The following is a 25095-nucleotide window of genomic DNA, read 5'->3' as shown; positions in this document are numbered from 1 at the left end:
TATTCTCCAAAGGAAACGCTTATCCACCTCAGTCTTTCAGACCTTATAGTGTCCTAGAAACTACTAGTAAGTCACCTGTCCAAAATCTTCAACGACCATCCTCGGTCGTTCCTATGTCAGAGCAATACAGACCAGCGTCCTTCTTCCAAACTGATAACGATTTGAAAAAGACAAATGAAGTTCCGGAATGGAAGGCGCGACTCCAGAAGGAGAATCCAAAACCTATTTTTCGAACTCTCGAAAAGCCTTTGAGACAGACTTGTAGGATACCTAACTGTAAATGTAGTGAGAAGTCTCCCGTCGACCCTGGGAGGTTCAGCGAGGTCCGGACGTTACCAACGCCGTCCGAAAGGACTCTGAACAAGTATAGGAATTTGTCTCTCCCGACTCTCAAGTTAGAGGAGATTGAGAAAATAGAGAACGAGAGTAAGTCGGAGGCAGAGAGAGATGTTCACGCTGTGATCAGCAAACCGATCTCTGAACAGCATTTAGGATACGTATAACGTAGATAGTCTAACAATACTGAAGTTACCATTAGATTTAGCACAAGTATTTATCATTAATGTTTTTTTGTATATTGGCTGCTTTTCCGCTTATTAATTTGCTTGCACTGTTTTATGTTATTTTGTTTTCAAGTTTAGTTTTAGCTGAAGTGAACTGCCAGTGTGTTTTGTTTTGTAAATATTGTCACATTTTACCAGTGTTAAATACCACCTGTGTTTTCTTATCGATATTCAAATATTTGATTTAAAAAATTATACATAATTTTGTTATTCATTCATTAAAATAATATTTATAGTGCCAAAATGTTTAATAGTAAAAAATATATATAGCTTAAAATTGACATTGATTAAATACTCATTTGAATATCGATATTAAAGTGTGTAAATATCCAAAAACATTAATCATACAGATGCTAAACCCTTTAGTTTCTGTACCGTGTTATATGCAATCATTCATTTGTCTTGTCTTGTCACCCCATTCCATAACCCACCTTACCGGATGCTGCGAAACAAAATGGCCGATATTGAAAATGGCGGAAACAGAGGCCTGAGCCGTTGTCCGACGACTTTTTGTTCTCAATGTCTTCGAGTACTGAGAACAGACTGTCTTACGCTTCGAGTCCTGAAAGTGACTTGGAAGTGAGTCCCCCGCCGGCGCCAAGACTCGTGAAGTCGTCTTCGGATCCTTCGATCGCGACGACTCAGGATAATATGGATCGAGACGACGATATCAACCATATGGCCGACGCTGTGCCACCGCCTTATACGGTTTGTATGAAACTGTTAAAAAATAATACTGTAATGATATCTGGAGGTCTACTACCACTTCTTAAAAGTCAGACTGTCGCGGTTGTGGAAGCGAGATGCCGCTCTATACGGGGATTGCGCTGTCTCGCTCTTCCAACCGCAACAAGGTTAATTTAAAAGATGGTGGTAGACCTCCAAGTTTATAATATGCTAAACTACACGTTAATGTTTTAATATTAATTCCTTGTTCGAATAATCTAATCCGACATAAAAAAAAATATGTTCTTGTATTAAACTAATTTCGCTTTCAACTGTATAACTAACTTTAAACCTGTCTCTAATTTTATTAACGAAATCATAAAGAATTTGTAAAATACATCTAACTTTGTAACATAACAATATTAAATAATGCCTTAGCTAATTCAGCTAATTACAAGCTAATTACATCATTAACTTATTATTTCTAATCTCAAAGTGGTGGTAAAAAAAAAACAAAAAAGTGTTAGTTCTGTGAGTCAGACTTCACTTTAGACCTCTTCCAAAATTGCAGCTATATATGCAAGAGAAAAATCTGGTAAATGAGCATGAAATAAAACTGAAATATTTCTGTACAAGCTGACCTTTGCGCATATCTTTAGGCCGTATTTTTCGGCTTAATATAGCCTCAAACATTAAACACAAAAAAATGGTGAGGCTTTCTATTTAAAAAAAAAAAAACGAAACCAGTTCAATAGATCAAGAGATTATCCCCTACATCTTCATAAGCCCACAAACTTTATAATATTAGTATACTTGAATATATTTTAATGTCCCATTTCGGCCTACAGCAAGGCGGCTACGGAGACAGCAAGTACGGCTTCTCAGCGACTACGAATGGCGCTCCGACGAACGGCGTGAATCACAACCAATCCCACAACATGGGCAATAACGAGGCGCCCCCGTACCAATGTAACCCCATGACTCACTCGCCTCCGCACTCCCCGTTGTATGGTACCGGTGAGTGACTGGTTTTTATTTATGTGTTTATACAGCGGGATTCTATGTTGTTAGGTGTTACCTTAAGCACAGATAAGTATTTTGGTGACGAGATAACCTTCTTGTAACTGGTCAAATGTGGTCAAAGACCGAAGAGATTTTTGTTATGCCCTTGACGCTAAGTTTGACATGTCCAATCAGTGAACAAAATACCGATACTAAATAGTAGAACAACTACGATGAATCTCCTTTAACAGTTAATTCTTCTTCCGGATAAGTTTTCGGAAAGAGGAGGGAAAGACCCCTAAAGACCGATATGATCAATGATATTTCTTTATAACCATTACCAGATTCGTTTAATCTAATCTTTTTTTCTAATCACTTAAAAACCTTCCAAACGATTCTTTGTATAATAACAAACAAAAATACAACTTAAATAATTCTACTAACATATAGTTGCCCATGTATAATGAACAAAACCTTACTGCTAGTACCAGAGCTGCCCCCGCGCGGCACCGTGAGCCGGCCCGCGGGCGGCGTGCTGCTGCCCGCGCCGCCGCCCGGCCGCCCGCCGCACAACCTCAGGCATAATACTAATGTAAGTATTAGAAAATAAACTTAATCTATTGACAAAAAAAAAACATAAATATTAAAAACCGAATAGTATAAAAACGTGACGCCATATTGTCGTGACTAGCTTCCTTTGCATTGTCGTCCTAAGTTACCTCCTAGATCCGCCTAAAGATGATTTACTTCAGAAAAAAAATCATCATAGAATAATTATGCTTCTTGTGTGTGAAACTATCAGCAAACTCGCAATAGGAGAAAGGGTTCACAAAATAAATCAATTTTGTATTTTGACTTGCACTTCAGGAACTTGAGTGGTACTGGACTGAAATTTAAGAGTATAAAAATTCTGTCCCTTGGGATTTGATCCAAAGGACCATAAATCAGAAAAAAATGGATTATACTTAAAAGTTGTAAACAAGATTTTAATTAATTTTGTTTTACTAGAAAATAAATAACAGATAAAAGAACTTAAAAAAAAGCTATCTACAAAATCAAATAAAACATGAAAAAATCTTGATGTAAATAGAAATCTCCAGTCAAAAATTACTTTTGATGTAAAAACGTCATCATTTAACTTCAAAACATTTTAGCTCTGATAATGACTATTGTTCATTGTTTTATCAATGCTGTATTATATTGACTAGGTAAAATAGGTTGAATCACATCACGCAAACTGGTCAGAGTTAATAATTAACGACATTTTTTTATCATTCAGGTCAAAATATATTATTTGGATAAAAGACAAAATTAAATGTTGACTGCACGGATAGCCGAGTGGTTGAGGTCAGCACGCCTAATCCACTGTGCGCGACGTACCCCGAGTTCGATCCCCGCGTAGGACAAGCAATTGTGTGATCCACAAATGGTCCATGAATCCTGCGAAAAAATCGTTTTTTTTCTTACCCCTTTATTGCTTTCTCGCAGCAAAACCGTCCAAGTGCCCAAGAGCGCTTGTTCGGGCCGCCTAAAGATAGCGGCAGTGATGAGGCCGCGACATACACTGCGCGCCCAACCAGCATGATCATACAGCCCGCGCAGGGACAGGGCTCACTGGACAGGCATCGACACCCTAACAACCCGGTAATATATACCTTATGTAGTTTCAATAAGGTCTAGTTTTCTGTGACTAGTAATACGTGCAAGTTCCTTTGGTTTAATAAGTTTATTCGTACAGATTGTAAGGCTTATTGTTCCAACAAAAACACATTTACGGTCGTGATTAGTGACAAATCACGCCTTTTAGTTATAGTAACGCAAATATTATTCAAATTCAGTATTTGCTAGTATTATTATTTATTCCAGTAAAATTACCAATACATGTCTGACTGTTGAATTTTTTACAAACCCTTATCGTTCCGGTTAATCTAATTTGATCCTTATTTCTAAAACAGCAAGGTTCATACGACGGTACAGCGTATGACTACAGCGGCGCGTCCAACAACGGCTCGGCGGTGGGTTCGTGCCGACTGCCGCCGAACGCGCCCGACGACCTCAAAGTGGCGCCACCGTCTATGTAAGTAATCTACATTATCTTTTCTTGTCAGAATTAACTAAAGACCTGCTTTACCTGACTCGAAGGTAGCTTATTCTTTTGATGTATTATAAATTATAATCAATCTAACGATTATTTAACTACACGAATAATAACAGTAATTATTGATAAACGAATAATCGAGTGGATTAATCGATTATATTATTAATTGTTACAAATTATGCTTATGCTCTATGATCTTTGTGCTTATAAATTGAATATTGGCAAACCCTACAGACCACAAGGATTTTAAGTGCCTCATAATCGTAGAACTGTATTTACATCTCCATAATTATTGCTCCTTCTTTAGCAGTAAAATGGAGCCTCCACCGCCTCCAAACCCGACAGCCATGTCCCAGAGCAACATGACGCAGAGCCCGCAGAGGAACTCCAACTCGCACGAACACAACTCACTCGATTACAGAAGTCCAGATCAAAACTACAGGTAATATATTAATGAACTTAAGTCTTAGGTTATATGGAGAAGGCACAAAGGCACCAGAATAAGAAGTATTTCGTGGTGAAAGACTTTTTTACGGCATGCTAAGCGAGCTGTTATTAAGTTCTGAAGTCGATTTCATCACGTCAAACTACACACCTTATGCCCGACGGGTCGCGGGTTCAGTCCCCCGGACAAGCGTTGGTGTTATCCATGCCTGCTCAGAGTCTAGGTGTCTTTGTGTGTGTAACTTAAATGTTTGTGAAACCCCCGTGACATAAGGATTATAATTCTTAATGCGGGAGTCTTAAAAAAAGATAGTATAGATAAAGTTAAATTAAGAACAATTGCTTTAAAACTCATCAACTTACAAAAATACCATAACTTGATAAACACCACGCGTCTTCTATACGAGACAGTGACCTAATCCCTAAACCTCTAAAAGTTTCGATCCTCTGCCAAATTCAAAGGACAACTAAACAATAGACGATTCAGAAAAGGTGTCTTTTGTATTCTCTTAGTGTGATAAATGCTTCAGAATAGTGAAGACGTGTTTGCTGTCGCTCTTGGATTTGAAGAAGATTGTGTGAAATGATATTAGTAAATGTTTTGGTGTATAAGTGATTGAAAAAGTGTGTTATCATGAGGAAGTACAAGTAGGGTTTTTTTATATTACCTTATAAAATAAATACAATACTAAGTAATTTAAACATGTATCCAAGTTTGGGTCCAATTTCATATTTTTTTGTCGTTATTACTGATTAATTGGAAAGTTTAAACTAAAAATATATTCTTATCCTAGTTTAAATTTCACCGGTTGATGAAGATTTCGCAGAATAATTTCCTACAAAACCAGTTTATTGGTCTGTTTTAATTTTGTGATCAACATTTCCAAATCAAAATCCATTCAACTAACTAGGCTTAAAAGTATCATTTATTGAAGATCAATTTTTTTTTAACGACTCCCGCACTAAAGAGTTCAATCCTTGTGTCGCGGGGGGTTTACAAACATACAACTTACATGCACAAAGACACCCAGACTCAGAACAAGCATTCGTGGATCGAACCCGCGACACGATGCGCAGTGGGTTTGGCGTGGTGACCTCAACCACTCGGCTATCCGTGCAGTCAAAATTTAACATAGACAGCTCCCCGTATCGCTCACCCTTCTTCTTTATTTCTATATACGCACCATTACAGTGCTAAGATCCGCGTTTCTAGTCGACCTCTGTGGTCGAGTGGCGTACGCACAGGTTTCAAGGTGTCGTTAGTTCTGAGGTCCCGGGTTCGATCCCCGGTCGGGTCAATGTAATAATTCACATTTCTACATTGTCTCGGGTCTGGGTGTTTGTGGATCCTTCGTTGTATCTGAATTCCATAACACAAGTGCTTTAGCAACTTACTTTGGGTTCAGAACAATGTATGTGATGTCGTCCGCATTTATTTATTTTCATGTAATCCATTCTAATATATTTTTGTTTTTATTAGTAGGCCCCCCGAGTACCGTAGCCCCCAGTCGAGCCGGCCGCCCCCCATGAACGGCAACAGCCCCCACACACCGATGCACGCCCGGGGACCATCGCTGCCGAATGTGCCTACCAATGACCATGCCAAATATAGGTACGTAAACATATTTCTGTATTATATTATATAAGTATTGCTTCCTTACAAGATTTATTTTATTTAATGCAACAAAAAAGTATATTGCTATATTATCTTATTTTGTTCGTACTTAAAATCATTCTTCATTAATAACGTATTTCAGAGATTTTTTTTTCGATTTAATTTGTAAACTTATTGTCCAATCGGAAAGGAAAATTTGTTTTGATAGCATTTAAATATAATCAATTGTTTTAAGTTATTGTGACTACAATCATACATTATAGTTGTGATAAAAAATACGTAAATGTACTCACATTTTTTTTAAAGACCAGTTATTTAAATATCACTAAGGACTACAGTTTCTTTATCTGATTTCGTTGCTAATACCTTGCGTTTCTCTTAACATAACTCTGATTCTATCTCCTCTTGTTTGTGTTATAAGTGGGCGTACAAACTCGGCGTCTCAAGCGGACTACACCGGTCGCGGCGGCGCGGCCGTCCCGCCCTACAAGCCCGTGCCGCCGCCCAAGCCCAAGCACTACCGCCCGCCCGACAACCATCATCCCAGAAACGGGGTAAGATTAATATTAGTATGGTATATTGCGATTAGTAGAACATTTGACATTGGTTCCCTCCAGTATCTCGTAGAAGAATTAAATTTAAAGAATTAAAAGTGTCATGATTGAATGTAGTCTAAACTCTTACACTTAAACTCTAGCGATTAAAACGCTACAGTTTAAGTTTAATACTTATTATTAAAGTAAAATAATAAAATTATGTTATAAATGCATCAGAGATACTGTATCACACGTAGGTAAAATAAAAATCCAAAAAAGTTACTGATTATCACTTCATTGAACGATTTAGCACCTAACAATTGATACCCCTAACCATTTATACCACATTACGACGACCCCCACTCACGCCTATACTCCCTCGTGTAGAGCCTGGACCCCCCCGGTCCGCCAGCCCCGGGCGCCCCCGGCCCCCCCGGGCCCCCGGGCGCGGGGCGCGGCTTCCCCCCGGCGCCGCACTACTCGCACCAGCACTCACACTCGCAGCCCGCACACCGCCCCCACAACCACAACAACTACCAACAGGTAACCATTATCATCATACTAATAATTATAGGCATAAAATAAGTAAGTAGGTAAAAAAAAAAGGAAAAATTAATAACAGTATTACTAAATTGAGTAACTATTCGCGGTCTCCATCCCAATAAGATAAGCGTTTGAGTGATTTAGAAATGCTTGTCATAAGTCTGGGTGTCCATGTGCGTGCGACTTGAATGGTTATAAAACCTCCGCGATGCATGAAGGAATTGAATCCATTAACCCAGTGCAAAAATATGTAAATGAGTTTGCATGTGAGTATGTTTGTTATCTCACAATGCGCAAACGGCTGGACCGATTTCAATGCAATTGGATATGAAGGTTGACATCTGGGATTAACACATAGGCTACTTTTATACACACATTTATAGTTTTCTTTAATCTGAAATACAAACCATCGTTAATTCAACTTACCGTAACGCGAAGGGTTACAAACAAAACCACATATTGTTTCATTTGTAACGCATTTTTTCTCAATAGCAGCAGAACATGTACGGCGGTCAGATGCCGCCGCAGTCTCCGCCGTACTCCGGACCACCGTCGCATCACCGAGCCATCAACCTTCCACACAATCCACATCTCATAGGTAACTTACTATTTTTAACTTTTTAGATCGATATGATTAATTGAACAGAAGTATACTCACTATGGATAGAACAGTACAAATTCAATCTTATGTATACACGTCTTATAGTTCATTTTGTATCGCTTCTCACTATTTTGCGATGTCAATTGTTTTGGAACTACGATTCTCTCGATCTCATTGTTTGTAATACGACAGATTGCCATGGTAACCAATAAACAAATTTCATTACAGATTTAGCAGGTAGTAGAGAACAGCGCGGCTCTGCGTTCGAGCTTTACAGGAAACCTCAACACATGCATAACTTAAGGTAAGATACAGCACAATCCACCAGCGACAACTACATGAATCCCTATACAAAAAGAACTACAAAACATGTCAAAATTGATCAGAAAACCTCATAGTCATAAACTCTTCTTTGATCATTGTTCTCTAGATATTTTTGCATGTTCCTGAGACTCATTCAAATTTTCTCTCGTCTTTAAAGTTGTAAGCCCCTGTACAATTTGCTCTAACATGCAAACACCAATCGCTTCACAAACGACTAACAATGTCTTGTTGGGCCACAGTATTAGTTATGGTTTTGTATGCGGTATATAAACAGTATACATATATTTTTGTAACATATTTATATCGGGGCGTTAGACTGTAAATTGTAATAACATTGTAATCTTTAGAGTATATAGTTGTTTGTTTCGGAACAAACTATTGGCAGTGCGTGTCTGCATTTTAGTGCAACTTGATGATTATGTCATAAAAGCATATTGAATTAAGTTTCTTTATTCTCTGTCTTTACAATTCAATATGTATTTTTATTGAATCTGTTCTCTCTCCATTTTCCTCTTTATCTATTTATGTGTTATCTTATTCTATGATTAAGTATGTCTGTATTAGTCTCGTATTGATATTTCTTGACCATTATTTCAATATGCTTTTTTAGAATCACAAAATTTATCTGTTGAAAATTGTCATGCCCATCGGGACATATCAGAGATTTCAATATTGTTCAATTTGACTTATTTTCTCTGTACACCTGAGTGTTATATGTTGAACGTTCTGAAATGTCCTATTCTATCTATCATTGAGTAACTAAGTGGGTGTTTGGTTGTGGGTGTCCACAGTTCATCAGATGCCATGAACTCAAGTGTGGAGCGCGACGAGACGTTCTCACCAAAAACTAAAAAGAAATTATCTAAAAAACCATCGTTCATTAAAAACGCCGTCCTTGATCTATTCCGTTCGAAAACGAAAAATTCACAAAAAGTGTCTCGGCAGAAGTCACTCTGCGAAAGTGACTTGCAGCAGAGACATAACGCGCCCCAAATGCCGATGTTGAGACGTGAGAAGTCTGACCTCGGTGACATGAGCATACACATGAGGAACACGCAAATCAGGAACCAAATGTTGCAAAGGAGCAACTCATCCTCTTGCGAGAAACCGGTTCTAAAGCCGATACTTAAACGACAAAGCTCATTTTGCGATGAACGAAACGGGTCCATCTGTACCGTCAGAGACTATGACGCTAAACCAGTCATGAAGAGCTTACGAAGGCAGAATTCCATGTGTGACATAGAAACAGAACCGAAAGTTACCCCGCTGTTGCGTAGACAGAATTCTCTCATAGAGTACAACAGGAGAGGCATCTACGGACAGACATCCAGCTTTAATATGATTACCAAAATAGACCCCATCTACCAAAGACAGCAACAAGTTAAACATGAACCATTTCACCCAACGCAGCCGTTACCTCCAGAACCATTGTACCAAAGCAAAGATCATATTGTTTATGACCCTATCCCTAAACCTCGCAGGACTTACACGTCTATTTATGATACTTCTACCGAAAATCCTTACGCTAGTAGATCAGAAATGTCAAACCAGAGTTTTGAGAACCCTTACGGGAATCGACAAACTTTGGAAATGCCGCTAATGGACCCACCATATGCTACGAGAGCTGAATGCATTCGAGAGAGCCCCTATGCGACAAGGAATGAACGAATTAGGGAAAGTCCTTACGCTACTAGAGAGGAATGCATAAGAGAAAGCCCTTATGCCACTAGAGAAGAATGTCTTAGAGAAAATCCGTACGCAACTAGAAACGAATGTGGGTATGCGTCGAGGAACGAATGCATGAGAGAAAGCCCTTACGCTACAAGAAGCGAGTTAATTGCTGAAAGCCCATACACCAATAAACAGGAGATGATGGCAAAACAAAACGATTCACTTTACAGTGAGTCACCGTATTCTAGCAAAGAGCAAATGCTGCGAACGAGACTAACGCCTGATACTTCTTATGCAACTAAAGAGGAAATGTTGCGACAAAGATTTTCTGAATCTCCATACAGCACGAAAGAAGATATGCTAAAACAAAGAATGGATTTGTCCGCTAAAGAGCCATTGTACGGAAAAAGGACTTACGATCCGCCTCCCGGTACATCATGGAACGAGAACAATTATGGTGTTAGGTCTGACAGGCGATTACAGACCCCTGTGAACTATCCCGGAAGGATATCACCCATGAGTAAATGTATGAGCGAGCCACCATATGCCACCAGAACAGAAATGATGGCCAGGCTTGGGCAAACTGAGTCTCCTTATGCCACTCGTGCTGAAGTAAAATCTAGTTGCTCGGATACACAGTCACAATACAGCACTCGACACGAAATGATGGATATGAGAAACGATGTCAGACCGGCTTCCGCAGAGTGCACTTACGTATCCAAACAAGAAATCTTGTCTCAGAAAGCAGCTATGCTAGCTAAAAAAGAATCAACTTACGGTATACGTTTAGAGGAGAAGCTAGAGATAATAAAACAAAGAAATCAAGCAAAGAAAGAGATGATATATCAGACTAGAAAGGAGGCTAATGAAAGTGATGCGGCTAAGATAAGGGAACCGCTGTATGTGTCGAAGAGAGATTTGAAGGAGAGTGTTATATACGAGTCTCATCAGGAGGCCAAAGAAGTGGTACAGCCTGAGGAGCAGGAGAGTAGTGGCAGCTCAAGGAGCAGCCCGTACGAGCTTGGTGACGCTAATCACTTGTCTCGTAGAGAACCTGTATATCAGACAAAGGCTGAAGCAGAAAACGGTAAAGAGATTGAGACATTCCAAGAAATCGACTTCTCTAAACTGAGGCTTACGGAATCAAAAACGGACGCAGAGAAACAAAAATCCAAGAATTTGGAAACTAGCATTCTGAAAGGCGAACCAATGTATGCTCCCAGGCTACATGGAAAAGCTGACCACATATCTAACGCTTTGAAAGTAACCACTGCTCCAGTTCCGTACGAATCAACTACATCCATGGAAACCCAGTATGCGTCTGAATGTAGCATGAACTTCGAAAATAAGCCACAGAGCACACCGTATACTTCCCAAGATTTACTTGAGAAAGCGAACAAACCAAGCAGGAGCGTGACTTTTTGTGAACAAATATTAGAAAAGAGTCAAGAGAACAGCGAGGAGAATTCTCAAAATATGTCAAATCAGAACGAGACCACTGTGATTCAGCAGAATACTACGGTAATACCATCAACTTCTGATGGTAACGAAACAAACGGTGCTAACAAACCTGATGAAGTAGAACCTGATGGTCCACACACGACTTGGGGAATATTCGACAGCGAAGGAGGGGTGCTAGAGGATAGACAATGGGGCGTTTCATTAATAATACCACCAAAAGCAATAGCTCCAGGAATCAAGCAAAAAATCTACTTTACGGTGTCCGATCCGCGACTGAGCCAGCGAGTGGGGGGACCTCCCATCGATATGGACAACGGTAAAGGCTTTTGTAACGAAGCACGCGTTAAAACTTGTAGTGTCGTAGTCTGCACATACTAATTGGCATTTAATATTTGTGAATGGATTGGAATCTGGAAATTGCACAAGGATTGGGGATTGTGATTGTTCGAAATTTTTCCTCGAATATTAGATTCGATGTTTTGGATTTTATAAATCAACCTTATGTATATTTACATATTTATTGCACGATATACGCATGCAGAGCATTATTTATACTTATACTAGTAGAATAATCTTCTAGAATTTGTTCAGCTGTTTAATTACATTTTTGGGTTAAGTTATATTGATATCTACTTATAATACTGACACTATCATCCGATTGTATTCATGCACATTAATTTAGATCATTTATTTATAAACTAACTTATGTAACTAACATTGGTTGTGTAAAACATGTATTGCATTTGTATTTGCGCAGTTTCTGCAACACAATACACTCGTACTTAGAGATTGAGGAGCGAAGACGTCAGCGACTGTGCTACTTGCATCCAACGTCATAGTATGTTTGATGATTTGATTGATGTTATCTGTGCACCGTACTGTATGTCCAATGACGTCTTCATTTTTACTATTATACTCAGCTTTATATGTCTTCATACTTCAGTTATTCGTTTCATTAGATTTTACTAATTTTGTCTCATCTTTGTTGTGCCTCGCTTCTTCGCCGCTCTTCATGCTTGCCTGCTTACTAACTGCATTCATGTGTTGCGATTTGTGTTTGTGTGTTCAGTTCAATGTTGTACCCGTTATCCATAGCTCCAGCCAATTTGAGACTATTTGGCCCCTGCACTTACAAAAGTTAATACAAAAAAATTTACAAAACACTTACTTAAATCGAAATTTAGAGCACACTAATTTCTTAATTTTTAAATCAAGCCTTTGAATTTAAATCCTGTGCTTATCTAAATCGCAAAAAACTTAAACTCCTTACATTGCAAACAAACTTTCTTAAAGCACAGTTTCTAATGAGCACTTCCTTTCCTTGCCACGTATTAACTGTGATTTAACAACAGGTGAAGCGATGCTGTCCCCACTAGTGATGTGCGGTCCCCAAGGCCTCGTGTTCCTGAGGCCTGTGACCCTCCGGCTGCCTCACTGCGCGAACGCCGTGCCCTCACTGGGCCTCACGATCAAGGCCACGGACACTGAAGCACATCTCAGCACGGACTGGGACCAAATACACCTCCCTGCGACAACCACTCTAAACACTGTAGCTGTTAAAGTTGATCACTTTTAGTATTTGATTGTAAACCATATTGTCATGACGTTAAGTTTGAATTTAATTTGGTTTCGCATTTATCAAGCATTTACGTGTCGATGCTTATTTAAAAAATGAAAAAAAATTAGTGCTAAAAGTGAACATTTTTATATCCAGTGGTTGGTAAAAAAAAATAGTATTAAAATGTAAACTTTTATTTCGTTTGGCATTCCCACCTATGTATCGTATCAGCCTTGTTTTGGTGAAGTAGTGGTGCTAATTAATACGTAATATTATCTCTTTACCTTCAGTGGGTCCTGACGTCAATGTAAGGTGCACTAGGAATAAATTATGACCCTGAAGCCTTTCAAAGTAAAAGTGGAAGCGAGATAGCACTATACGACATAGAGCGCCATCTATCTTCCACAAATGTTACTTTATGAGGCGATGGTCTAACGTCATATTCAGTAACTATAATATTATATCTAGTTCAACATATAGATAACGTAGCGTAGAATATAATTTACATTTAGTAAATGCATATTTTTATATCCTTAGATCCATTGGCGTTCGGTCTCACGAGAATAGAATTTACTGAATCTCATATTGTAGAGGTTTGATTCGAGTGATATTGTGTGAGAGGATTGTACAGAATGAAGTGCTTTAGAAAAGCTATCGAGCAAGTGACGATTGTCTGATATTACTTTATTTGATTAAGAGGCCTTACCATACCGTAAGTCTTTAGTTTAAATGTTCATATAATGTAATATTATTATTTAATCAATTAATATTTAGCAATAAACATTGTATCGGATTGTTAGAAATTAAATTTGATTTTTATTATTATTCGGCTTCCGTAGGATTCGCAATGTTTTTTTTTATATTGCATTACTTGAGTCCGCCTTTTGTCGCCTCGTTTTAAGTTTAGACCTTGAGGCAGCTTGAATTGCTAAAGAATTTTGAACCTTATTCTCTTGCAATAAGGGCCAATGATTGTATTGGTGTATACTTTCTTAACACACTGTATATTTCTTGTTACTAGTGATAACGACGAGTTTACCTTTGACTTGATAATTAAATTTTATATGTAATGAAAATATTTGTGTTGTTTTATTTATATTTTTATTGCTATTGTTGCTTATTATCAATCCTTTATTGAAAAAAACTAAATTAGCCTAACTCCATTCACAGTTATAGCACACGAAAAGCGTCTCAAGGAGCTTTCTAACTAGAAAATGTGCTTAAACGACTTTATACAAACTATTCGATTTTCAAAACATTGTAGATATGGATCGATAAAGGAATCTAGCAATACACTCTGTATAAGTAAAAACGATTATTTATGAGCTTAACCCTAAAAAAATATTACTATCTTTATTTACTTTTTGCATCTAGAAGTAACTACTAAAAATTGTTTATCATTTCAAAAATCCATTTTGAAAGTTGAGATTCTTTGATTCATGAAGCATGTATAGTTAAAAAGATTTTAAATCTCCACTTGGTGAACCTGACACATGTTTAGCATAAAATTCAAATAAAAGTAAATTATGATCTAGAAAAAACACATTCCCAGTACATTACAAGTTTAGATTGACAAACAAATAGACTGAATTATCAACTTATGAATACGAGAATCACACTCGGTATGTAATAATGATTTTCTCACACATTCACTTGTCCGCGCGGGCGCATACCGGTGGCGAGTTGGGTGCGAGACACATTGCAACTATATATCGAGAATAATGCCTAAAACCTTTTTCGCTATCTGCCCATATCTGTTCGTCGAGCACCATAGTACAGTAATATATCCGTTGCACCGCATCGGTTCGAATCCCGGCATTAATGACTTGAATTAATGTCGAATGAATTAATGAAATTCATGTGCGTACTACCAAGTAAATGCATCGTGAGTATACCAGCACACCGAACACTCAGAGAATTTTGAATGTACACAATTGACCCTCGGGTGGTCGAAAACTCTGACACTAAGTAGTTCATTAAGCTTTGTTTATCACAAAAAAATAAACAATCAATATTGCAATCTCTTATGGCGTTACGAAACTTAGTCCGATAAAATAGATACATTGTACCCAGACACACCGGATAGCCGAATGGTTGAATTCTAAAAACGCTAAAAACCACTACACGTGTGTACGACGTGCCGCGGGCTCGATCCAAGCGAAGGACAAGCATTGGTATGATCCACGAAAGCTGAGTGTCTTTGTGGTGCTGTGTGCTGCGACACAATACAAAGATTTATTTAAGTACATAAAGCGTAAGCCGTTTTACTAAAAGTACAAAAATATGATCATGCTCATCACACAAACCATGGACCACCAACCACTTGACCAAGAGACCTGTCAAGTTGAAAGGAACTATAATTAAACATGTCTGACTCGCACTCCAACGCTTTTTAACATGTTGAATATTGATTACAGTCATGTATAGCCGGAAAACAATCACTAATCATGTGATGTGGCCAGCGACCTTTGTTTTCGTCAGGTCAATTGTAATTACGGTGTAACATGAACTAGCTTTCTTATGAATGATGCTTATGTTAATGCAAGCTTATTATGAACTTTTGAAATAGCGATCGGGAAGCACGCGCTTGATCTGTGTTTTTTGTTGTCTCTATTTTACAATCCATTCACTAGTTCAGAAGTTCTACCTCAACGTGGTAAAATGATATTTTTATTGGTTGTGGAAGCGCGATAGCAGATTATACGGGGTAGAGTATCTCTCTTCAACACCCGCATTGACGTGGCGGAACACCTGCAATGACATTAAGACGTGGCGGTAGACCTTCTGCTTACACTTGTGTGTGTTAGAATGGGTCACAGCTTAATTATCCTCCTCAACTGATTATCAATCAATCTCCTATGCCTGAATACGTTGTTATCCTTCCAAAGACTAGATACTGATATAAAAAATAAATCATTGAAGCGGCAATTCTCTTCCAAAACTGCAAATCACACTTGATGGTAGACCTGAATACAAAATCTAAAGTTTCTTTTACATTTTTGCTCAGAAATCATTACAAAGGTCGTTTAATGTACGTAAGAGTTCAAACGCATAGATGCAATCTAAAAAGATTGCACAGGTAAGTACTTGAAAAGTAAATATCCGAGTTTTTGCGAAGCTAGTGAGGCAATTCAATTCCTCATGCACAACGGGGACATTAACATAAGTTTTGCGTGTCATAGGTGAAGTTTCTTCTGAATACTAAAGAAGACTGGAGTATAGTTCAATAATATAAGTACCTAAGTTAGTTTATTAGTCCAGGTAAGATGGGATATGAGACATTTTGTAATCACTTGTTTCTTGACATATTTTTTAGTAATTTTGATGTTATGTGCTCCTAGCCGCGTTAGAAGAATTCACGGGCGAAATTCATTCATTATCAAAAATTAAAAATACAAGTATGTTTTTGTAAATAAGTATTTCTTTAAATTGTTTATTTAATTAATAATTTATGTACACACAAAATAGTAGCTAAAATACAACATTACAAATATGATGTACAAAGGTGCTGCTTTTTTATTTCGTTATTGATTTATTCGATAACTCCTATACTTGTGTAAGTTAAACAATTGTTGTTTATTTTATTTTGATACGATACATACTTGTTTATAGGACTATCATTGTTGATTATCTCTGGGTGTTCGGAGAGGGTCCCAAACTTCAATATAAAAAATATTTCAAAATAATTAACAAAAGACCATTATCCTTTGTTATTCTTTGTTCATTACCTACGAATGTGTCAATGCGGCTCTAAGGACTAAAACATTGATTCCCTCGTTTAACAATCAAGTAAAAACTCCGAGATAAATTCAGATAAGATTATGTGCTGTCAAAAATTCCCAGATACCTTAAAATTATACAATAACTTGCCGACGCTCGCGGTTTTACTTGGATATAGATGCAAAAATAGAACCCGCCTTATGAGGCAGTCGGATAAAAAGTAGCCTTTGTGTTAATCCAAAGTACCTACCTCCATACGTTTATTTTTAAATTCGGTCCAGCTGTTTAAGCGTGAAAAGATAACAAACATACGTACAAAATTTCTAGTCTAAAAAATTTGTGTACTGTAGTGATTTATTCATAAACTTTAATACAGTAAACAAGTCAACGCCATTGACTATTGAAATATCGGATCAATTGTCGTCAAATAAAAAATGGCTTCACCCGATTTGGCTATTGTTCAATTGTTAAAAACAACTTGTAAGGGGGCTAAGATATAATTAGTAATATAGTGTGTGGAAACAATAATTCGGATTACGGGTCTCTGGGTGACCTGTGCATGTGAAATAGTTAGATAACAATGATTGTGATCTGTTTTGCTCGGTTGCCTGAAGACCTATTGTCATTACGCAGGATTGTAATAGACATAATGACAATAAGTCGTCAAGCTCTAGTTGAACTTTTGTTTGCTTATTCTTTATTAAGATGTTGCTTACAAAAAAACAGGTGACTAATTTGTGCCTTGAAATTCATTTTCTGACATTTTTTCTATAATTTATATTTTTTCGAGAGGTTGATTTTTTATATGATTATTTATTTTAATTTGATTTAGTAATTCGGCAAGAGCTGATTTAAAACTCACAACGAATGATACCAATTTTTTTCGACTATCTAGTAAAATGTAAAAGCAAATAATGAAGTGAAAGATCCGAACCTTTCATAGTTTACAGCAACAATAGTTTTTATCATGAAGCTTAAATTATACTAAAAACGCCAAAGCATAATGACGAAAAAATATAGAGTTAATATTTAAATAAACTCTACTAAAAGTTTTAAAGCCTTACAAATAAATATTACCTACTTAGAAAATGCAGCGATGTTGAATTGAAAGTTCACATATAATTACTTACTATTAAGCGTAGTTTAACGCCTAAGGCAAAGGGCTACGTAATTCGGTTACAAACATGATCTAATATTGACCTATGAGTAAGCCTTAAGTCATAGCTGATATATTGATGCTTTAACTGATAGTAACAGTCATTCATTAGTAATGGCGGATTTAAGACTGCACGGATAGCCGAGTTGTTAAGGTCATCTGAACAACCACCTGTCACCGGTCAACTGAAGGATCGAAGAGGTGTCGCGGGTTCGACCCGTTCGGTCTTTTTTTCAGGCAGAAAAAAATGAATTATTTATTGCACTTGTCACATTTCAACTGCTATCAAATTGAACGCGCACTCAATGTAATGAATGTAAAAAATAAATAATTCTTTTTCACAATTGCCGACTTTTACACACATAAACATTTCATCGTAAATAGATTTAAATATTTTATTTTCCTTCAATTAATGCTAGATATATCTAATCTTAATTAAGAGAATTAAAGTTCTAAGCTAGTTAAAAGTGGTGTATTATATTCGGAAAGGACCTGACATTTTTGCGAATATAATAATAAATAATGGCATATTATATTCCATTATGTTTTAACCTATGATATTAACAAATCTTAAAACTTGGACGTTACCAGCACTTGTATACTTTTTGTTTAAGTTCAACCTGCATAGATCATAAATACGTCATCTCTTGTATCCGCTTCAAAGGACACCCATCAAAGTTATCTATTCTTAAAGCACACGACATCATTAGCTTAATATTATTTGTTTTACATCTATTTGTTCGAGCGAATGCGTGAAATTGTCTCCCTCCATATAGAGACGAGATTGCATCTTCCGTTGTTCGCTAAATGATCACGTTTCGATGTCAAAAGTTTTTAGTTATCGTGAATATGAATATACGTGTATCCTTGATGGATTACTAAATTATCTCTGCTATAATATGTCTATGTTACATACATACATATATGGGTTTCAAGTGGCACAGGATTGAGAATCGTGGAAGGCTTTTCCGGAGGCCTGTGTCCAGATGTAGGGCATCTATATTATTGGCTATAGCTGGTGTTGTATTATTTTTAACTAGGTTTCTTTGTCCATACAAATTTTAACATAAATAACAACATACGTGTGATATTAATGTAAACAAGAGCAGATGCAGAGTTAATTGATTGTTGCGCATTAGAATTACCCCTACTTTAAAAAAAACATCTACATAGTATTTATAAACGGAATTAGTTTAAATTGCGATTTTTATTTTATCAATAATTCTCTCATGACTTTTGTTTGACTCTACAAAATTCAAAACCTCATCATGTTACATAAGTAGCAACGATAATATAATAACTCATTCAAACTACAATTTCTAAATTAAATAAATATATTATTCTATTTACACCGAACCTTACGGTATGATCATGACAATTCATTTAAAGACCATTCCTTGCATGATTATATAAACTATTATAATTATAACCTTCTTGAAGTAAGTAGAAAGCTTTTGTGCACAAGAGCAGAGGTCAGAACTATCACAATTTAGTGTAATTTGTAATTCTGTGTACTGTCTTGACCTTATTGTAGACGATGAATCTTCTCTTGTTTATAAATAAGTGGACAGTTAGTATCCAAATTAACGTGTTCAAAATATGAATGAGATGACAAAGTGAAGAATTTGAAATTTAGCTTTTTGGAATGTTTTTATTTTTGGTCATTGTATTTTATCTAGGACCGTTATCCATCCATCTAAACTTCGCATGCATAAGTGTATAATACTTGTGCATAATACTTCATACAAATTTAGCATCATAATTTATTTCTTTCTTTTGACACGGTGGCGATCCGCATGGAGTACATACGTTGCGCCTGGATCCAGGAAACATTTTTTCGAAATTTCTTAACTGACTCGGTCAACTATGATAAGTAAAGGTGGGAGAAAGGAACAATTAAGCTTTGATTATTATAACATGTATTCTTAGATTGTTATCATTCAATCTGACAACCTGCTGCCAGTCAAATACGTGTCTTGTGGTGTGGACTTCGTATTCGTGCTCCACAAAACACCTCAAGCTATTGGCGTAGCCGCTGAAACAATTGACACTCGTTTAAAACGGTGTAACTGTTGACCGATCTAACCTTTCGATTTGTGTTATATCTGTAGTTATACAACAGAAATATACACATATTCATGTACTCCACCTATGACTGCGTTGATGTCTTTTATAAATAAAAATAAATTTAAGAGCTTTGATCCTTTGGTGACTTGTTTCGTACTCAATATACGTTTTTAGCGTAAATAGATAAAAAAATAGAAGATAATAAAACCTTATTTAAATATTAAACCAAAAATGGGAAATAAATAACAAAATAATTAACAATAATTTGCCGAATACGGCATTAATCAATTTGAAACCAAAAGTAAAATTTCTCGTCTTTATACACAAGCGAACGTAAATTTACAACATAAAATTAATTAGTTGATACCAAAAATACCGTATCTCGAGCGAGTCGGGGCAAAGTTGAACGTTTTACGAAATACTCATCCTGATTTGAGACAGTTTGAGCAATGAATAAGGCGAGCATGAACTGATCTTGCACAATGATGATGGACGTGAAAGAACAACTAAGGAGGTCCCATTATAGCATTTCGTTTTAAATTTCATAAAACCATTTAAGTTTATAGAGCGTTTGTTTGTTGCGCTTTTTTTTCTCTAGCCCACTGTGTCCCACTGCTGGGCAAAGGCCTCCCCCAAATCCCTCCACGACTCTCTATTCTGGGCCGCGTGGTACCAGCCTGCGCGGTAAGCGTTAAGGTCGTCTCTACTTCTTCTGAAGCTTTAACATTAATTAATTTACCCGACTCTACGCGTCACAAGCTTTTCTAGCCAAGTTCCATTTTGACATAAGTTAGCGTTAACAGTAAACGTTCAATGATATGGCAATGTCATTCGGTTCCGATTAGTCATGTGACCTATATCTGTCATATTCATAACATTTGACTGTTTTCTAGCAATTTTAACAGTTATTAATATGAAGGGGTGTAATAGTTGTTCACTGAGCTTAATGTTTCATAATTTATGGAACTAATCTATACTAACTATACTGATATTATAAATCTGAAGAGTTTGTTTTTTAGTTTGAACGCGCTAATCTCAAGAACTACTGGTTCGAATTGGAAAATTCTGTTGTCGAATTTTTGTGTTGAATAGACCATTTGTCAAGGAAGGCTATAGGCTTTATAACATTACGCTACGACTAATAGGAGCGATGATACAATGGAAAATGTAGAAAAAACGGGGAAAAATATTCATCTTTGAGGGCTTCCGTTACTTTCCCTGCGAAAACAGTTCAAGATCTTTTAACCACAGCAAAGCCAAACAGTTAGTGGACAATAAAGGGGAGCAGATTTCAAACCTATATCTGTGTTTAAATATTTGTCTTAGCAGTTACAGAGCAATGGTCGTAATACATAATATAAATTATAATAGTTTTATCCCGGTTTCTCTGCTCTCATAGATGTGGTATGTTCAGCTTATAAATACAAAATAGTAGTATAGAATGATATTAAAAAAATATATTCAAGTAATAAGTGCTTAAATATTTATTTTATTTTAGCTACCTGTATGTAAACCAGTATAACAATCTAAAAATCTATACTAACACATAAAGCTGAAGAGTTTGTTTGATGGTTTGAACGCGCTAATCTCAGGACGTTCTGGCCCAAATTGAAAAATTATTTTTGTGTTGAATAGACCATTCATCGAGGCAGGCTTTAGGCTATAAACCATCACGCCGCGACTAATAGGAGCGAAGATACAATGTGAAATTGTATGTGTACAATGGAAAATGTGAAAAACACAGGGCAGGTATAAATCATTTCTTATATCTTCTACCCGCGGGGACGAAGTCGCGGGCAACAGCTAGTAATAAATAATTTGGAGAACAAATTGGGAAATCAAACAAGTTAATTCCCATAATGAATTAAATGTAACTAAATAAAACCGTGTTTTACTGCAGTTATAAATACTTAACTATTACAGTTAAGTACTGAACCTTGCAAGTATTCAGGCCGTGAGTGTAATGCCTGAAATATTCAGCCTGCATTGGTTAACACAATGCCTTACAGATGTTCATTCTAAGTTGCATATTATTATAATTTGCATTACATTTGTAGCAAGTGAGTCTTCTTTATAAAGGTAGACTTCACTGTCAGGTTATGAATAATGTAACAGAAGGCCTACTACCAGCTTTTAAAGTATAATTGTTGTAGCTGTGGGAGAGAGACGGAGATATACAGAGCCGCGTCGTGTAGTGCTCTGCCTCTGTCTATTCGTAATTTCAATACATTTCAGCTATACAGTTAGCGATACTTATCCCATAACGACAACAAGCGTTGATCTCTTAAAGTAGTGACTTGCTTTTAGATATCAAGCGGGATTGTCCAAAACAGTTACCCCGGACCCTGAATATAAACGACAAAGGAAGAAATATGGTTGGATTTTAGTCAGTTCAAGACTAACTCTCCTTTCCGCTCAATACAAAGCGGGGGGAGTCATTTGATGTTTTCATACCGGAATACATATCCCTCTCTCTCTCTATAAGATTCTATCCCCTCACACAAGTATGTAGAAAAATGTAGTTAGATCTTTGCCTATGCATGCCGATTGCAATACAAATAACGAATGGTTCGAATGTCTGACGACTGTAGAAAGTATTGGTTATCATTACTAATTGCTAATCTCGGTACCATATCTAGGATCCAAACTTGCGATATCTTCGTGATCAAAGAATTGGGACATGGTTTATTGATTGTGGTCAAATTCTCATGAATGATTGACTTGATGAGAGTAGTACTGTAAATGTAGTGTAGGTCGTGTTCAGACACGGTTGACTGATGATCTGCGCAGGATGGCTGGCAGGAGCTGGATGCGAGCAGCCGAAGATAGATCTCGATGGCGTGCAATTGGGGAGGCCTATGTCCAGTAGTGGACGAATATGGGCTGATGATGATGATCATGATGATGACACTTTTGGAATCATTGACCTTACAAATTATGCAATCAGGATCTTATCATTATTTTCACCCATCTTGATGGGTAACACGAAAGCAAAGTATGTATTGAGCGCTAAACATATACTTCCTTGGATGGATCAGATGGATGCACTACGTCTAGGCTAATGTTATGACGATGTTTTGTTACGTTGGAGTACTTTCAACTGACTCGATTATAAAGTTTGTTTTATCACTTAAAAGCTAGCTCAAGTTGCCATCTAAGTGGGAGTAAGCCAGCTGGTTTAAAATAAATTAAACTAACGAACAATGTGGTCTTTCGACTTTGGGATAAAATAATTGGCCCTTTGGCCGTTTATGTCCCAAAAATGTGTACTCAAACATTTTAGGTACATCTTAGATAAAAAAACCTGTATTATATTTGAAGTATCGATCCATCAAAACCAACCAAAATAACTTCAGTCTCACACAGAGAGCTTAACCCGCAAACAATGAAACAAACGATTAATACTTCGGCCATTAAATTAGATTGAAGTTGTTTGAAGTCGCCGGCAAACCACAGGTATCGCAGAAGCTAAGTGACCTACTTTGTGGAACTTACGTTTGCAAATAGTACCTACATCGATGACCTCTACTAAACTACACTACACGCTAATATGACTCGCTACCTATACAATTTCGTGGTCCTGAAATTTGGTTCACAGGCATATTAACACTCATAGCAGTGAAAGAAAAGATCTGATCTTCCTTAGGGGTAATATAAGACAGAAATCAGACATTTTCCGTAAACATTTTAATATTTGACCCCTAGGCCATCAAATTAAATATTTACAAAGGATAGCTGTCTCTCTGTAAAGTAATAGTCGAGCGTATTTTACTAAATGTCATGTCTGCGTGCATCCCTTGGAGAGCGGTGGTGGTTGCTATGACAACGGTGATAAAAGCCCGCGCCTGCGCACTGGGCCACAGTCCGCGCGCACGCGCAAGCGCACAGTACGCACACGGTGAGTTGTTTTTTTTTAATAGTAGGAAATTATTGAAGTGCTCTGAATTTTGAATTTGGTGATTTTTTGTTGCTTTTGTTTTATGAATTAGTTGAAAGGGTTTGGTTAAGAAGTGAATATGTTATTTTCAGTGTATATTAAGTTTTTTAATGAGTTTTAAAATATGTTTACTATTAATTTGATTTTTTAATTTTTAGATGTTCAAAACAATTTTTATTTTAGCAATTAATTTCTTTTCTAACTAAACTAAAAAAATCACACCAATGTAAAATTATTAATTCGTCTCGCGAAATTTGTATACATCTTATTTGGTCTCTTCATCTTATGGTCGGAACAATGCTTTAATTTAATATATAACGCGAAGAAAATGTCTCACTTATTAATAGCTTCTATTGCCTATTGCACGGTGACGGTGATTTTAGTGAATAAATCTTAATTTCTTTGACTCGAATTCTGAATATCTAGGACTCTGTGAATGTAGGGCAGGAAATGTTAAATTATCAGTGACTCTAGATTACATTAAGTGCCCTCAGATTTGTATTAAGTACCTTAAGTACCTAATAAAACACCTTATTTCCATACACAAACACACTTACCTGCTTGCATCCGGTTACCGGCATAGTAACTATGAAAATTTGTAAAATACAGAAACTGTAAATCGTAACTTGTATCTGTAACAGTTTTTCTACTGTTTTGTATTTTCATAAAGTAAATAAATACATAAAACGTTCCACGTTCCCCAGTTTCTATAATACAAATTAAAAACATCTTGCGTACCATTTGTTTCAAATTCCTCCTTCAATCAATCAATTCAATCCTTTTCCAAAACACCAAAATGACACGTAATAATAACCCAAAACGGAAAACCAACTTCCGAATTCAAATAAACACGTAACACACAATCCAGCAATAAATTTACGATCAATCAACAAAGTGCTAACTACGAACAACAATCACAATTACGTTAAGAAAAAAACAGTTTCATACCATGAACAATGTCGGCAACATTCTTCTCACATTCATACTTTTTCCATAGACAAGCGACAATGACTTGTTTTTTGTTTCTAATAATATGTATGAACAATCGAGGCATTGCAGTACAGACTTCCAGACACCTATTATCAGGGGTCTGTGAATTAAGACTGTAATATTAAAGCTCATGGGTAATGACT

The 25095-nt window shown here is 36.7% G+C and overlaps 1 protein-coding gene across 12 annotated transcripts in view; it reads left to right on the top strand.

Annotated features, from left to right (window-relative positions):
• Positions 1-14160, top strand: part of LOC113499368 (tight junction protein ZO-1-like) — a 134142-nt gene extending 119982 nt beyond the window's left edge. For 5 of the 12 annotated variants that reach the window (XM_026879826.1, XM_026879822.1, XM_026879830.1 and 2 more), the window contains 13 exons: positions 1047-1271; positions 2078-2246; positions 2717-2823; positions 3720-3875; positions 4187-4308; positions 4637-4771; positions 6254-6385; positions 6810-6942; positions 7312-7467; positions 7960-8065; positions 8297-8372; positions 9184-11840; positions 12877-14160. In XM_026879826.1, the coding sequence (XP_026735627.1) occupies positions 1047-1271; positions 2078-2246; positions 2717-2823; positions 3720-3875; positions 4187-4308; positions 4637-4771; positions 6254-6385; positions 6810-6942; positions 7312-7467; positions 7960-8065; positions 8297-8372; positions 9184-11840; positions 12877-13100 (4398 nt within the window). In that variant the 3' untranslated portion in view covers positions 13101-14160. Of the gene's footprint in view, positions 1-1046; positions 1272-2077; positions 2247-2716; positions 2824-3719; positions 3876-4186; positions 4309-4636; positions 4772-6253; positions 6386-6809; positions 6943-7311; positions 7468-7959; positions 8066-8296; positions 8373-9183; positions 11841-12281; positions 12363-12876 lie in introns of all 12 variants that reach the window. The other 7 variants (XR_003401095.1, XM_026879827.1, XM_026879824.1 and 4 more) reach the window with 7 other exon arrangements.
• Positions 14161-25095: the final 10935 nt, after the last annotated feature.

This window comes from Trichoplusia ni, chromosome 12 (genome assembly GCF_003590095.1).
Source record: "Trichoplusia ni isolate ovarian cell line Hi5 chromosome 12, tn1, whole genome shotgun sequence".
Lineage (NCBI taxonomy): Eukaryota > Metazoa > Arthropoda > Insecta > Lepidoptera > Noctuidae > Trichoplusia > Trichoplusia ni.
The sequence above is the reverse complement of the archived record's forward strand: the minus strand, read 5'-3'. Positions and strand labels throughout refer to the sequence as shown.